The sequence below is a fragment of the Mytilus galloprovincialis genome, chromosome 1 (genome assembly GCF_965363235.1).
Source record: "Mytilus galloprovincialis chromosome 1, xbMytGall1.hap1.1, whole genome shotgun sequence".
Classification (NCBI taxonomy): domain Eukaryota; kingdom Metazoa; phylum Mollusca; class Bivalvia; order Mytilida; family Mytilidae; genus Mytilus; species Mytilus galloprovincialis.
The window spans coordinates 124,439,514-124,453,607 of NC_134838.1; the positions used below are offsets into that span (position 1 = coordinate 124,439,514).

The following is a 14,094-nucleotide window of genomic DNA, read 5'->3' on the forward strand; positions in this document are numbered from 1 at the left end:
TTACAAACCTTGTTCAAATAATGAACATGATAATGCAACTAGACAACAATAAAAAAAATATAAATCAGGGTGAAAAGAGCCCAGGTGACCAGGTACAAAATGTACTACTGTACTAGGGCGAACGGACCTGGATTCCTCAATAGGTATCTTCATAGCGTACTCATTTATACAGACTCATGTCAGTCAATGTCATCGCATACAGTTTAGTACTGACAGCAGATTAATGTAAACAATGTGGACTGAAAATATCAACATTGAAAATATTATCAACGAAAACGGTTCTGCAGCTAAAATTATCAACAAGATAACTCGAGAAAAAATACACAATAAATTTTATAACGGTTGCCAATAACGAATTTATAAAATGCTCTTGATTTGATTGTATTCGGACACTATTAACTACAAAATTTTAAATAAACGGTTATCTTTGGTGTCAGGGTTATTTATTTTAAAAAAATGCTTTGTCCCTTTTTCAGCGCATTTTTATTGCAAGCACGCCGTAGTCTATACCTTTAAAGTCAGTTGACTCCGCACTCATAACGCCCAAAGAGTGCAGAAGTTATTCCCTGTATCTCCTGCTTAAATGCCTAATTTCAAAAAAGTACAAATACTCTAAATCATTTGTCTTTTTTAAAGATTTTTAACAATTTTCAAGATGGCCGAATCACTTCTTATTCGGAACAATGAAATTTTACACCATTGAAAAACCAAGAAACAATCCGAATGGATTTTGAAGTTGTCTCCCATGAAAAACCTATAACAGAAACTGGTAAAAGAAGATTACTAGTTTACTTTCGTTACTTCACTATATCTTTGACGAATATTGACGAGTACAATTTACCAGTCAGTAGCGTCCACTTCGTTATACAACAAGTATCAAGTGAAGCCCACTTGTACCAGTATGTTAATTTTCCTCTGTAGCATCCTCTTAGACTTATAGTAGGAGCACCTCTATATGAGGGTAGTAATGCCTTTTGTCCTCAGGCGTCAAACAGTTTATTTCCGCTATCGTTAACGTCAAATAAGTTAAAATTTTACCGTGAAATGTAAAAATATCCTTATCGTGATTTGTCAGAGGTCTCAAATAATTATCGTTCCCCTGTCATTTTTGGAAAAAAAATTAACCTGTTTATTCAAAATCAGTCGATGTTTTTATCGTCTTAAAGAAAGTGTACATTTTATCGTCATACACCAAAAATTAATGTTAACATCATTGGGCAAGATCTTTTACCATTATTCGTCATGAAAGTACCCCCATTACGACCCTCCTATATGGAGTTGTAATGGCACTAGCTGTCAAATTCATGTTAACCGATTTGACTCAAATTTTCAGATTTGATTATAAAAATGATTTTTTAACCATATTGCACCCGCTAAGTGAAAAGGGATTAATATAAGTTGCAACCAGGTGCTCCGCCGGGTGCAGCTTTATACAACAACAACAATATTTTTTTATTTGTCAATCAAGACACCCCGAGGAGCAGTACAGTTTAAATTAAAGTGTACAAATAATTGTGGTGATTTTTTTCATAGAAATTACAATACATGACATTATTATAAAACTAAAACTATATACGAGAAGGGAGACAACAAACACTATATATTATACGACCACAGAGGTTGTCCCTGAACAATTGGGGCAAGTATGGACAAAACATTCAAGCTTGAATTTGGATTGTGATCAAATTTTTGACATAATATGGGTTTATTACACAAAACAAATGTCAAGATCTTACAAACCTATTGCACAATATTGTGCAATTAAAGATTTCTTCTTCTTTTTGGGAAAAAAAATTTGAAAACTACCACCCACCCCCCTCCACCCACCCCACCCCCCATTTTTTTGGCAATTAGTCCAAAACCTGACATTTCTTTATACATTATTTACAAGTAGTGTAAGGAAGGTAAATACGAACATACCAAACATTGTATGTCAAATATTTTTGAATGACCCCTCTTACACTGCTTTTAAATTGTTTTAATTGTCCAGAAAAACCTAGTTTCCTCCTTTTTTGCCCCTAATTCCAATTTTTTTTTTAGCCATAACCCCCAAAGTCAGTACTTACTATCCCTTCGTTGTATGGAAACTTGTGGTATAATTTCAGAGAGATTCATACACTTAAACACAAGTTATTGTTTGAAACCTACAAAAATGCTTATTTTGGGCCCCCTTTTTGGCCCCTAATTCTTATACTATTTGGACCATAACCCCCAAAATCAATACTAACTATCCCTTCATGGTATGGAAACTTGTGGTATAAATTCAGATAGATTCATACACTTAAACACAAGTTATTGTTTGAAAACTACAAATGATTTTGGGCTCCCTTTTTTGGCCCCTATAAACCCTTAACTATTGGGACCACTTCTCCTTACAGTGGCGGATCCAGAAATTTTCATAAGTGGGGGCCCACTGACTGACCTAAGAGGGGGCCCACTTCAGTCACACTTCAGTGATTCCCTATATAAGCAACCAAATTTTTTCCCAAAAAGGGGGGGGCCTGGGCCCCCTGGGCCCCCCCTCTAAATCCGCCTCTGCCTTAAAACCAATACTAACTATCCCTTCATGGTATGGAAACTTGTGGTATAATTTCAGAGAGATTCATACGATTAAACACTAGTTATTGTTTGAAAACTACAAAAATGCTTATTTTGGGCCTCCTTTTTGGCTAGTAATTCCCAAACTATTGGAACCATAACCGCCAAAATCCTTTAGTAGTAATGAACCTTCTGGTAAAATTTTATAAAGATCCATTCACTAAAACTAAAGTTATTGTCCAGAAACTAAATGTGTTTTTGGACGACGAGGACATGATAGCATTATACGACGCAAAAATGTTTTGCGGTCATATAAAAACTTGTTTCTCACTCCACTATAAATAAATATCTTTAAACTAGAAAGGTTTAAATAATTAATTTACAGGGCATGGGCTCAATAATATTTAGCTTTGTTATGTGTGCATTTTTAAAACTTTTAAATCTTGACGCCATCTAATTAACTGTTGAGCTCAGTTGACCACTGAAGACCTCTGATGGTCATACAAGCATTAAAAGCATAAATATAGATATAAATAGAACTCGTGCAATAGACAACTTTCGAGTTAGATGCATTTCCGTCAAAAACTCTGGTTTTAGTGAACATCATTTGTGCGTTTAAGGGCATCGTCACTTCCATTCCAATGTTGAGCGTGTGGTTGGAAAACTATAATTCTATATTGTTCAAATTATTCGGCAAATTGAATTCTCAAAAATGACAAATAGCACTGCTGTCATTAGGGAATTGTCATTAAGTACCTACAGAACAACCATTATTTCTAGTTTATCCTGCACAAAGACGATCACTAAGACGCTAGATGAACTTTAATAGTGCAGGGATACAGGCGATCCCCTCTATCTGGTAAATGACGTCATAAAGGCGCATATGATTGATGAGTTTTTTCAGGTGACTGATGAACTCGAAAGTGGTCTATTGGATTTTTCTAGGTTTGTTTAATTTCATATTATAGTTTAAAAATATATCTTAATCATTGTTTTTACTTGTATAAGAATGATTTTTTTGTGGATCAACTCAGTCAATCCAATGATTTACCTTTGTTTCACTTTCAACTTTGAAATTCTAGGTAAAGGGTTAAATTAAAGTTCACATGATTACGTATTCAATGAATGTCATATTATTCACTTGCTAGTGAATAATTCCTGATCAATGTTTATTATCTAAATTTGGCTAAAATTAATATTCCTGAATCCGCATATTTTTGAAATAGTAACTTCTAAAAATAAATTGACAGCCAATCACCTCAAGACAAAACAACATTTCTTTATACATAGTTTAAAAACAGTGTAAGGGAGGTAATCCAAACATATAATTTGTACTTTTTTAAACTGTCAAGTTACCAGGAAACCCTTGTTTTCCCCCTTTTTTGCCCCTAATTCCTAAAAGGTTTGAGCCATAAACCTCCAAAGCCAATCCTAACCATCCATTTGTGGTATAAGTTCAGAGAGATCCATACATAAGTTATTGACAGAAAACTAGAAAAAAGCTTACTTTGGGACCCTTTTTGGGCCCCTAATTTTTAGACTGTTGGTACCATAACCCTCAAAATCAATCCTAAGCTTCTTTTTGTGTTTATAAACCTTGTGTTTAAATTTCATAAATTTCTTTTATCATTAATTAAAGTTATTGTCTGGAAACCAAATGTCTTTGGACTACACAGACAACTATGTGATACTACTGTATACAACTACAAAATTTGCAGTCAAATAAAAACAAATATTAAAGCCAATAAAAAATTACCAAATCAACCATTTAATTAAATTCCACAATGAGGTATTTAGTGGACATGACCTTGAGAAGGCACATTATAAGTACATATTAAGGACAACACATATGGCCTATTAGTTACATAATTGTACAGCAATATATGTTTATAGATATAGGAGTAATAGTCTTTCTTAAATTGGCATTTGTTTTAGTGCAGTATTTATTACTTTTATTGCATAAGATAATAACCATCACCTGAGTATAAAACCAATCAAATGTTCACCCTTTTTTTACCTGTTTACAAGCTTTGGTGACCATGTAACCACAAGTTTCAAAATTTTTTTATAAAAACTAAAATTAATTAAAAGAATGGTTTCTTTGAAATACCCAAGATATGTTAATAACTCAGATTTTTTTCTGGAATGAAATGCATGGTTCATTTCCTACAAATGTATGTTTGTAGTGGTAGATTGTCAAATTCAAGGAAACTCTTTTTCATATGAAACAGGATGTGAGGTACTATAATGTGACGGTATTACAAAATCAATGTCAGAAAGTGTAAAGAGAATACTAAACCTATGATAACTAGTACTATATCAACATAGTATGATTAATATTAGTCTATTATTGAACACTGTCATAGCAATATAAAATGAAATATAACAAAGAATATTACCTACCATTTTCAGAATCTGTCATTTTGAAAAGAACATAAGCTACTAATTTAACATATATATTTAATACCATAGGTTGACATATACCCCACACATATTTGTATCATAAGTTTATGACGTCATTCATTAGCATGGTATATGTTTAACCTTTGAGAGTTATAAAAAAAAGGCTTAGAATACAGATGATCTAACTAGTAATGTCAAATACACTAATTAGCATAATAATTAACAATTGATCATTAGAGAGTAACACTATAGAGTAGGAAATGTCATTATATGAGTTATGACAATAGACAGGTGCTCTATTCTACATGGTCTAGACAACTTACTGAACTTATTGAAATTAAAGAAATGCTGACAATTTGATAAGTTGATAAAACAATATACATTTACACATTGTTACACATTACATTGAATATTTTTTTCATTTCAGACATTATGGGATGTCTGAATTAGATGAAGAAATACAGAGTTTAAAGTCATTTTATTGTCAACCTGGGGAATTTGCGGTCAAAGGTAAGTGTATTTGAACTAAATGTACAATGTGAAGTCAGTTTAAGAATGTGTTGTTTTCAATATTTTACCCCACTGGGTTGATACCTCTGCTGGTGAACTATCAGTCCCCGAAGGTATCATCAGCTCAGTAGTCAGAACTTCGGTACTAACATGATTTAACAAACTTTACTAAAATTGTCCGTTTATAAATTTTGAAATTATTAAGAAACTTAGGTTTCAACTCCCTCAGGCAAAGTTGACTTAAGATGAATTTAGCTATTTATTTTAGTTTTTTTTGACATAAAGCTCTTCAACGGTTTCAGTACTTATACATCTTTGGATTTAAAATGTTTGGCTTTGAGCGTTCCTGATGAAGGTAAATCCAGAAAAGTGCTTCGGACAAGAAATTATTAAACATGTTGTTTTCAATTTTTTATTTTTTATCCCTGGTTAGATTTTGATCAACTTGGTATCAATATATACAATTCAATAGATGGATAAATTAGTGAAATAAGCAAAATAAAAATATACCCCCAGTCATATCATAAAATTGAATATGACTCCCCAAATGTAGGTTATAAAAAAAATTGACACCTATTCCCCCCCCCCCCCCTTGTGCTAATATTTATCAATGACTTAAACCATTAAACTTACACCATAATTGTTTTGTAGGATGACAACATGCACTTATAAAAATTAACTACATTTTGTATTTATATTGATTTTACAGAATTTGGAAACAACAAACAAATGTTAATTCATTTAAAACATAACCAACCTAGCCAGAAGCCAATACTTATAAATGTCGACCTCAGAGTAACAGAAAGTTATCCAGAACAAATACCAGATATAATAGTTAACAGTTCACAACTGACCCATGAAGTTCTAACAATTATACGTAAAGATGCTACAGAATGTGCTCACCAGAATCGAGGACAGGCTATGATTTTCGTAGTTTTATGTAGTATTCAGGACAACTTAGATAAACTGGTTGATGAACAATATTCTTTAAAGGTACCAGAGGAAGACGAAACAGGAGATGTGTGGAATTGTTTGCTGTTACTTGATCATATGAGAGCTAAATCTAAATACATTAAAACTATTCACAAGTGGACACAAGAACTTGATCTTAAGGGGAGACTACTGTTCTATGGGAAACTTATCCTTATATTACTGCAGGGTCAACATGTAAACATTAAGGTAACATTTAATTTCATTTTAAACCCACACTGAATTTGCTTAAACATTTTTACAGTTACATGAATATGTATATAAATCATTTGAAACCTGATTTGTATTGAGCTACTTGGTGGTTATGTTTTGGTCTTTTTACCTCGTAGGACCAGTGCTTTGCACATAATTTATCATCCAACATTGTAGTTTTTCAACGTGTTTAAAAAATGTTAATCGTAATCTGTTTTTTTTTTTAATATTAATATTTAGCTGATGTTTATTTTATAGTAATGTACATGTATTCACAGATAACTATTAATCAAAATCATAGTTGAAATATAATTAACCTAAATGGGCACTTGAAAAATATTTCTCCTATATTGTCAGTGATACATTTTTACTGGTGGTGGTGGTGGTGGTGTTGGGGGGGGGGGGACTTATCTGTGACCACTTCCTTGCCCCCTCCCCATATCCACAAAAAACATAGTGTCTCCTCACAAAAACAGCACTTGCCTGAGAAATAACATAAATTTATTTTCTAAAAAAGTTAAATTTTTACAATAAAAATTCTCAGCTTTTATCATTTAAAGAAACCCCTTACAAACAGTAATAAGAAGTTCTTTCCCATAATAGCAAACATTAAAATGTATACTGGAGAATGAATTAGTACTGTTTGGCTTTAGTTTGTAGTTTGACAGTACAACAACTAAAACCATGGACTTGTAAACAATTTTTTCTTGAAACTGGACATTTTATACAGACCTTATGCAACAGTTGTTAGGTATAGGCATAAGTATAGACAGATTTACATTATTTACCTAAAATATCTCTGAATGAACATTGATCTTGCTCTGACTAATCGTCTGATGTCATGCAACAATATATGAGGGTGGTAATGGGGTACCTTCATGACAAATAATGGTAAAAATTCTTGCCAAATGACGTTAACGGTAATTTTTGGTGCATGATGACAACATGTACCCTTTCTTTAAGACGATTACAAAAATTACTGATTTTGACGAATCACGTTAATTTTTTCCAAAAGTAACGATAAAGATATTTTGACGAATCACGGTAAAATATTAACCAATTTGACACTAACGGTAGCTGAAAATAACCATTTGACGCCTGACGGTAAAGGCCATTACTACCCTCATATACTTTGAATTTTGACATCAATTTTTATACACCCAAAAAAATAAAATTAAAATTTTTGGTCATATATTGGTATCACATCATCGTCATAAACAGAAGACAGATGATTTCCAGATAATAACTTTAGTATAAGTAAATGGAAATCAATTAAATTTTAATACAAGGTTAATAACCACTAAAGGAAGGTTGGGATTGATTTTGGGGTTTTGGTCCCAACAGTTTCGGATCCAAAATTAAACTTTGTTTGATTTCATCAAGAATTGAATTATTGGTGTTCTAAAATATGCCGAATCTACCATGTATTTAGATTCTTAATTTTGGTCCTGACCTGTTTTCAAATTGGTCTACATTAAAGTCCAAAGGGTCCAAAATTAAACTAAGTTTGATTTTTAAAAAATTGAATTCTTAGGGTTTTTCGATATGCTGAATCTGAACATGTACTTAGATTTTTGATTATGGGCCCAGTTTTCAAGTTGGTTCAAAATTAAACTTTGTTTGATTTAAAAAAAAAATGAATATATGGGGTTCTTTGAAAATCTGAATCTAACCATGTTTTTTTTAAAGATTTTTGATATTTGGGCCCTGTTATCAAATTGGTCCACATTGAGCTCTAAAGGGTCCAAAGTTGAACTTTATTTGATTTCATCAAAAATTGAATTCTGTGGGTTCTTGGATATGCTGAATCTAACCATGTATTTAGATTTTGGATATTGGACTATAAAAGGTAAATGTCCAATTTAAATTATTTAAGTTCTTTGACCACATTCATTCTGTGTCACAAACCTATGCTGTGTCAACTATTTAATCACAATCCAAATTCAGAGCTGTATCAAGCTTGAATGTTGAGTCCTTACTTGTCCAAACTGTTCAGGGTTCAACCTCTGTGGTCATATCAAACTGGGGCCTGCAGAACATTTTATTTTAAATAATTGGGATGCAAAATCTTGCAAGAGCTTGTGTTAATTTAAGAAATGGCAGAAAAATTTACATAAAAAGTATAAATTGTATGTCTATTGCTTGGGTAAACAGCTAAATTTGGGTGTCTTTATCTATTGTTAACCAAAGTACCTTGGGAGCATTATTAAAATCAATCTCATTTTATAAGGACTTTTTTTATGTTTTAGGACTATTTAATCAGACATCGAAGTGTAAATGTTGATGTTGATTCACACGGAAGGAGTTGTAAAGAGAGAATGATGACTGTTATATGTGAAGAGAAGGCCACAGGTAGCAAAAGGTATGGTTCCAATGATAATTATTCAGAGGAAATGCTCTCAGTGCTATTATCAATGTAAATATATAATAAGATACATATATTCTTGCAATACGTTTATAGTTATGTCAAATATATAACTCCATATTGGAAAAGCCAAATGTTAATGATTTAGACAAACAGATGTGAATGGCTAACAAAATGATTAAATTCTACAGCTTGAAGTGAAAGATATATACTTTATCGTGTCCCCTTTTGTCAAAATTACCTAGCACAATGTAGCCATGTTTTCTTCTCCCAAATACAGCTGATGATATTCATATATAGGTATTATTTAATCAATGTTAATCGTAGATGCTTAGGTCAGTTTTTCAGTAACTATTATTTACAGGAAAGTAAAAGGTCTAACGTCACGGTACCCAAATTGCGCCGAGTACAAAAATTGCAACTATTCAACATAAAGAGCTGAGACATTCTTAGACGTTTGATTTGAGACTAAACAATTTGTTTGTTGATTATTAGACATTATACATGTCTTACAAAATAGGTGAATATATTCAAATATACACTAAACGCTCACAGTTATATCAACAGATGAAGCTTTCATTGGAAAAGAAAAATGTACGAAAAAAGCCCCCATGCCACGTTCACAAAAAGTCATCTTTTAAAAATGAATGAAAAAAATATGTAATAAGCATCCATTTAAAAAAGAATTAATAATGAGCACATACTAATGTCAAATTGTTCTAAATATTTGAATAAACAGCTGTGCCATGAGCGCATGATACACCTGACGTCTTGTGTGGAAGTTTTATATAATAATCATAAATAGTTTCTGAGAAAGTTTTAAGCAATAACCATATATTGTTTTTTTAGACACGGCGGGACAAGTGAAACCCCCAACCCTGTTTTTTTTTTTTTTTTACAAAAAACTAAATATCACTAAAATAAAATTTTGAATCAAAACCAAAAAGTAAACAGATCTTTAGATTAATATAACAAAGAAGTGTGTAAAGTTTTAAGCAAAAATCATAAATTATTTTAGAGATATGGCGTGACATGTAAAAAAAAACCTCCCCTGTTTAACAAAATACTCAACAACTCAAAACTAAAAATTTTAAATCATCACCAAAAAGTATACAGATCTTTAGATTAATATAACGAAGAAGTGTGTAAAGTTTTAAGCAATAATTATAAATTGTTTTTGAGAAACGGCACATCATGTAAAAAACCCCTTCCCCTTTTTTTACAAAATACTCAATAACTCAAAAATGAAATTTTGAATCATCACAAAAAAGTATACAGATCTTAAGATTAATATAACAAAGAAGTGTAAAGTTTTAAGCAAAAATCATAAATTATTTTTGAGATATGGCGTGACATGTAAAAAAAACTTCCCCTGTTTAACAAAATACTCAATAACTCAAAAATAAAAATTTTAAATCATCACCAAAAAGTATACAGATCTTTAGATTAATATAACGAAGAAGTGTGTAAAGTTTTAAGCAATAATCATAAATTGTTTTTGAGAAACGGCACAACATGTAAAAACCCTCCCCTTTTTTTACAAAATACTCAATAACTCAAAAATGAAATTTTGAATCATTACCAAAAAGTATACAGATATTAAGATTAATATAACTAAGAAGTCTTTAAAGTTTTAAGCCATAATAAAGAATCGTTTTTGAGATACGGTGCGACATGTGAAAAAAACACACCCTTGTTTTAGTTACAAAGTGCTGTAACTCAAAAAGTGTAAATCTAATTTTCACCAAAAAGTATACAGATTATTTGACCATCATAAGAAACAACTATATTAAGTTTCATGAAAGTTGGATAAGTCGTTCTCAAGTTACGGTGCGACATGTTTACGCCAGTAAGACAGACGGACGGACACCGGACATTTGTATACCATAATACGTCCCGTCAAAATTTTGACAGGCGTATAAAGAATATAACAAAACATCTGTTATTTGATTTTTAATGATGTGAATTGAAGCATGGATGCAATTTGGGTACTAATCATTACAGAATCATGGATAGTTTGGAGGTCCATTCAAACCCATTTTTCTATAACTCAATATGGATTGAAAATCAAATTGGTGTACCTATATAATAAAGAAGGATACGGCTACAAAATAAACATGGAGTGGAAATTTTGGTCTTGTTCATAAAAAAACGTAGGTGAGAAAAACTGTCAATTTAGGTGCAATTTGTGTACCGTCACGTTATAGCTTTTACAATGTACAGGTCTGTTGGACTAGGATCATTTGATCGAAATCTCATTCCACATTAAATTGTCATGTTGTAGTTTGTTTCTCAGTTGATGTTAAACATGGCATGTATTGCCAATTTTTTTTCTTTCTAATATTTTGATTGTTTTTGTTTTTTTTAATATTTTCAGATTTCCAGATTTTACTGTTGTGGAGTATGCTTTAAAAGAAGACTTAGTGAAGCTATTTTCTGACTTTGATTTGTCCACATTATATTGTAATTACATTAAAGATGTTTATTTATGATAATATTTATTTTTACTTATAATGAATACATGTACAAATCATAGAACTACCAAACAGATTGATGCCCTTTTCATTGATATGTTTCAAAGGTCATTGTACTTAAAATGGTTCTGATCAAAAAGACAAAAAAGAGTCACAGTTCAGTAAATAATCGTGATTGACCTATGATGTGTAAACATATTATAAAGCCACATGGGAGACAGACCTGGAAGGTTTTATTTTAGACCTAAAATAGGACTTTGGGAAATTAAAGATAAATAACAATATTTGTGATCTGAAAGATACAAATTTAATTAGGACATATAAAGGCAACAGTAGTATACAGCTGTTCTTGTTTTTAGCTCACCTGACCTGAAAGGTCAAGTGAGCTTTTCTCATCACTTGGCGTCCGTCTCCGTAAACTTTTACAAAAATCTTCTCCTCTGAAACTACTGGGCCAAATTTAACCAAACTTGGCCATAATCATCCTTGGGGTATCTACTTTAAAAAATGTGTCCGATGACCTGGCCATCATACCAAGATGGCCGCCATGGCTATTTATTCATCAAATGTTTACCATAATTATCTCGGTTATATTTCATGTAATTTTGAGCCAATATTGACCCTTTGTGAATCTCTCCTTCAGGTTGGCATGTATTATTCAATAACAAATGAAATGAATGATGTTAGACTCGATTTTAGAATTAAGGGCTCATTAAAAAATAATAAATTTATTATAAAAAAGAAGATGTGGTATGATTTCCAAAGAAACAACTCTCCACAAGAGATTAAAATGACACAGAAATTAACAACTATAGGTCACCGCATGGCCTTCAACAATGAGCAAAGCCCATATTGCATAGTCAACTATAAAAGGCCCCGAAATGACAATGTAAAACAATTCAAACGAGAAAACTAACGGCCTTAATTATATAAACTAGAGGCTCTAAAGAGCCTGTGTTGCTCACCTTGGTCTATGTGAATATTAAACAAAGGAAGCAGATGGATTCATGACAAAATTGTGTTTTGGTGATGGTGATGTGTTTGTACGTCTTACTTTACTGAACATTCTTGCTGCTTACAGTTATCTCTATCTATAATGAACTTTGCCCAGTAGTTTCAGTGGAAAATGTTAGTAAAAATTTACAAATTTTATAAAAATTGTTAAAAATTGACTATAAAGGACAATAACTCCTTAGGGGGTCAATTGACCATTTCAGTCATGTTGACTTATTTGTAAATCTTACTTTGCTTTACATTATTGCTGTTTAAAGTTTATCTCTATCTATAATAATATTCAAGATAATAACCCAAAACAGTAAAATTTCCTTAAAATTACCAATTCAGGGGCAGCAACCTATCAACGGGTTGTCCAATTCATCTCAAAATTTCAGGGCAGATAGATCTTGACCTGATAAACAATTTTACCCAATGTCAGATCTGCTCTAAATGCTTTGGTTTTTGAGTGATAAGCCAAAAACTGCATTTTACCCCTATGTTCTATTTTTAGCCATGGCGGCCATCTTGGTTGGTTGACCGGGTCACCGGACACAATTTTAAAACTAGATACCCCAATGATGATTGTGGCCAAGTTTGGTTTAATTTGGCCCAGTAGTTTCAGAGGAGAAGATTTTTGTAAAAGATGACTAAGATTTACGAAAAATGGTTAAAAATTGACTATAAAGGGCAATAACTCCTAAAGGGGTCAACAGACCATTTTGATCCTGTTGACTTATTTGAAGATCTTACTTTACTGAACATTTTTGCTGTTTACAGTTTATCTCTATCTATGATAATATTCAAGATGATAACCAAAAACAGCAAAATTTCCTTAAAATTACCAATTCAGGGACAGCAACCTATCAACGGGTTGTCCGATTTGTCTCAAAATTTTAGAGCAGATAGATCTTGACCTGATTAACAATTTTACTCCTGTTAGATTTGCTCTAAATGCTTCGGTTTCAGAGTTATAAGCCAAAATCTACATTTTACCCCTATGTTCTATTTTTAGCCATGGCGGCCATCTTGGTTGGTTGACCGGGTCACGCCGCACATGTTTTAAACTAGATACCCCAATGATGATTGTGGCTAAGTTTGATCAAATTTGGCCAAGTAGTTTCAGAGGAGAAGATTTTTGTAAAAGTTAACGACGACGGACGCAAAGTGATGAGAAAATCTCACTTGGCTTTTAGGCCAGGTGAGCTAAAAATGAACGAAAAACAAATATGTAACACATAAACAAGCGACAACCACTGAATTACAGGCTTCTGATTTGGGACAGACACATACATACATAATGTGGAGGGGTTAAACCTGCAGCCTAACCTGGGACAGTGGTATAACAGTTCAACATAAGAACGAACTACAAAAGATCATAAAAATCAGTTGGAAAAAGGCTTATAAAAAAGAAGATGTGGTATGATTGCCAATGAGATAACTATCCACAAAAGACCAAAATGACACAGACATTAACAACTATAGGTCACTGTACGGCCTTAAGGTAGCACAATACAAAGATTTTTCATCCCTAATCAGACATCTATAAACTGATGTAATTCCACTCATCTAACGAGAAAACTAACGGCATTATTTATGTAAAAAAAATGAACGAAAAACAAATATGTA

At 32.1% G+C, this 14,094-nt stretch overlaps 2 protein-coding genes across 6 annotated transcripts in view; one reads left to right on the plus strand and one right to left on the minus strand.

Moving 5' to 3' along the window:
- Window positions 1–688, minus strand: part of LOC143057011 (uncharacterized) — a 26,596-nt gene extending 25,908 nt beyond the window's left edge. For both annotated transcript variants that reach the window (XM_076230238.1, XM_076230244.1), the window contains exon 1: window positions 511–688. In XM_076230238.1, coding sequence (XP_076086353.1) covers window positions 511–538 — 28 coding nt within the window. In that variant the 5' untranslated portion in view covers window positions 539–688. The remainder of the gene's footprint in view (window positions 1–510) is intronic.
- LOC143057058 (RWD domain-containing protein 3-like) lies at window positions 82–11,493 on the plus strand. 4 transcript variants are annotated; one of them, XM_076230298.1, is made up of 6 exons: window positions 793–899; window positions 3,319–3,483; window positions 5,369–5,451; window positions 6,161–6,630; window positions 8,883–8,995; window positions 11,376–11,493. In XM_076230298.1, the coding sequence occupies exons 2-6, from the start codon at window positions 3,422–3,424 to the stop codon at window positions 11,488–11,490; spliced, it is 843 nt and encodes a 280-aa protein (XP_076086413.1). In that variant the 5' UTR covers window positions 793–899; window positions 3,319–3,421; the 3' UTR covers window positions 11,491–11,493. The 4 variants fall into 4 exon arrangements, with proteins under 4 accessions (XP_076086420.1, XP_076086406.1, XP_076086427.1 ...); XM_076230305.1 differs by lacking the exons at window positions 793–899; window positions 3,319–3,483 and adding an exon at window positions 82–143; XM_076230291.1 differs by lacking the exon at window positions 3,319–3,483 and having other exon boundaries at window positions 709–899.
- Window positions 11,494–14,094: the final 2,601 nt, after the last annotated feature.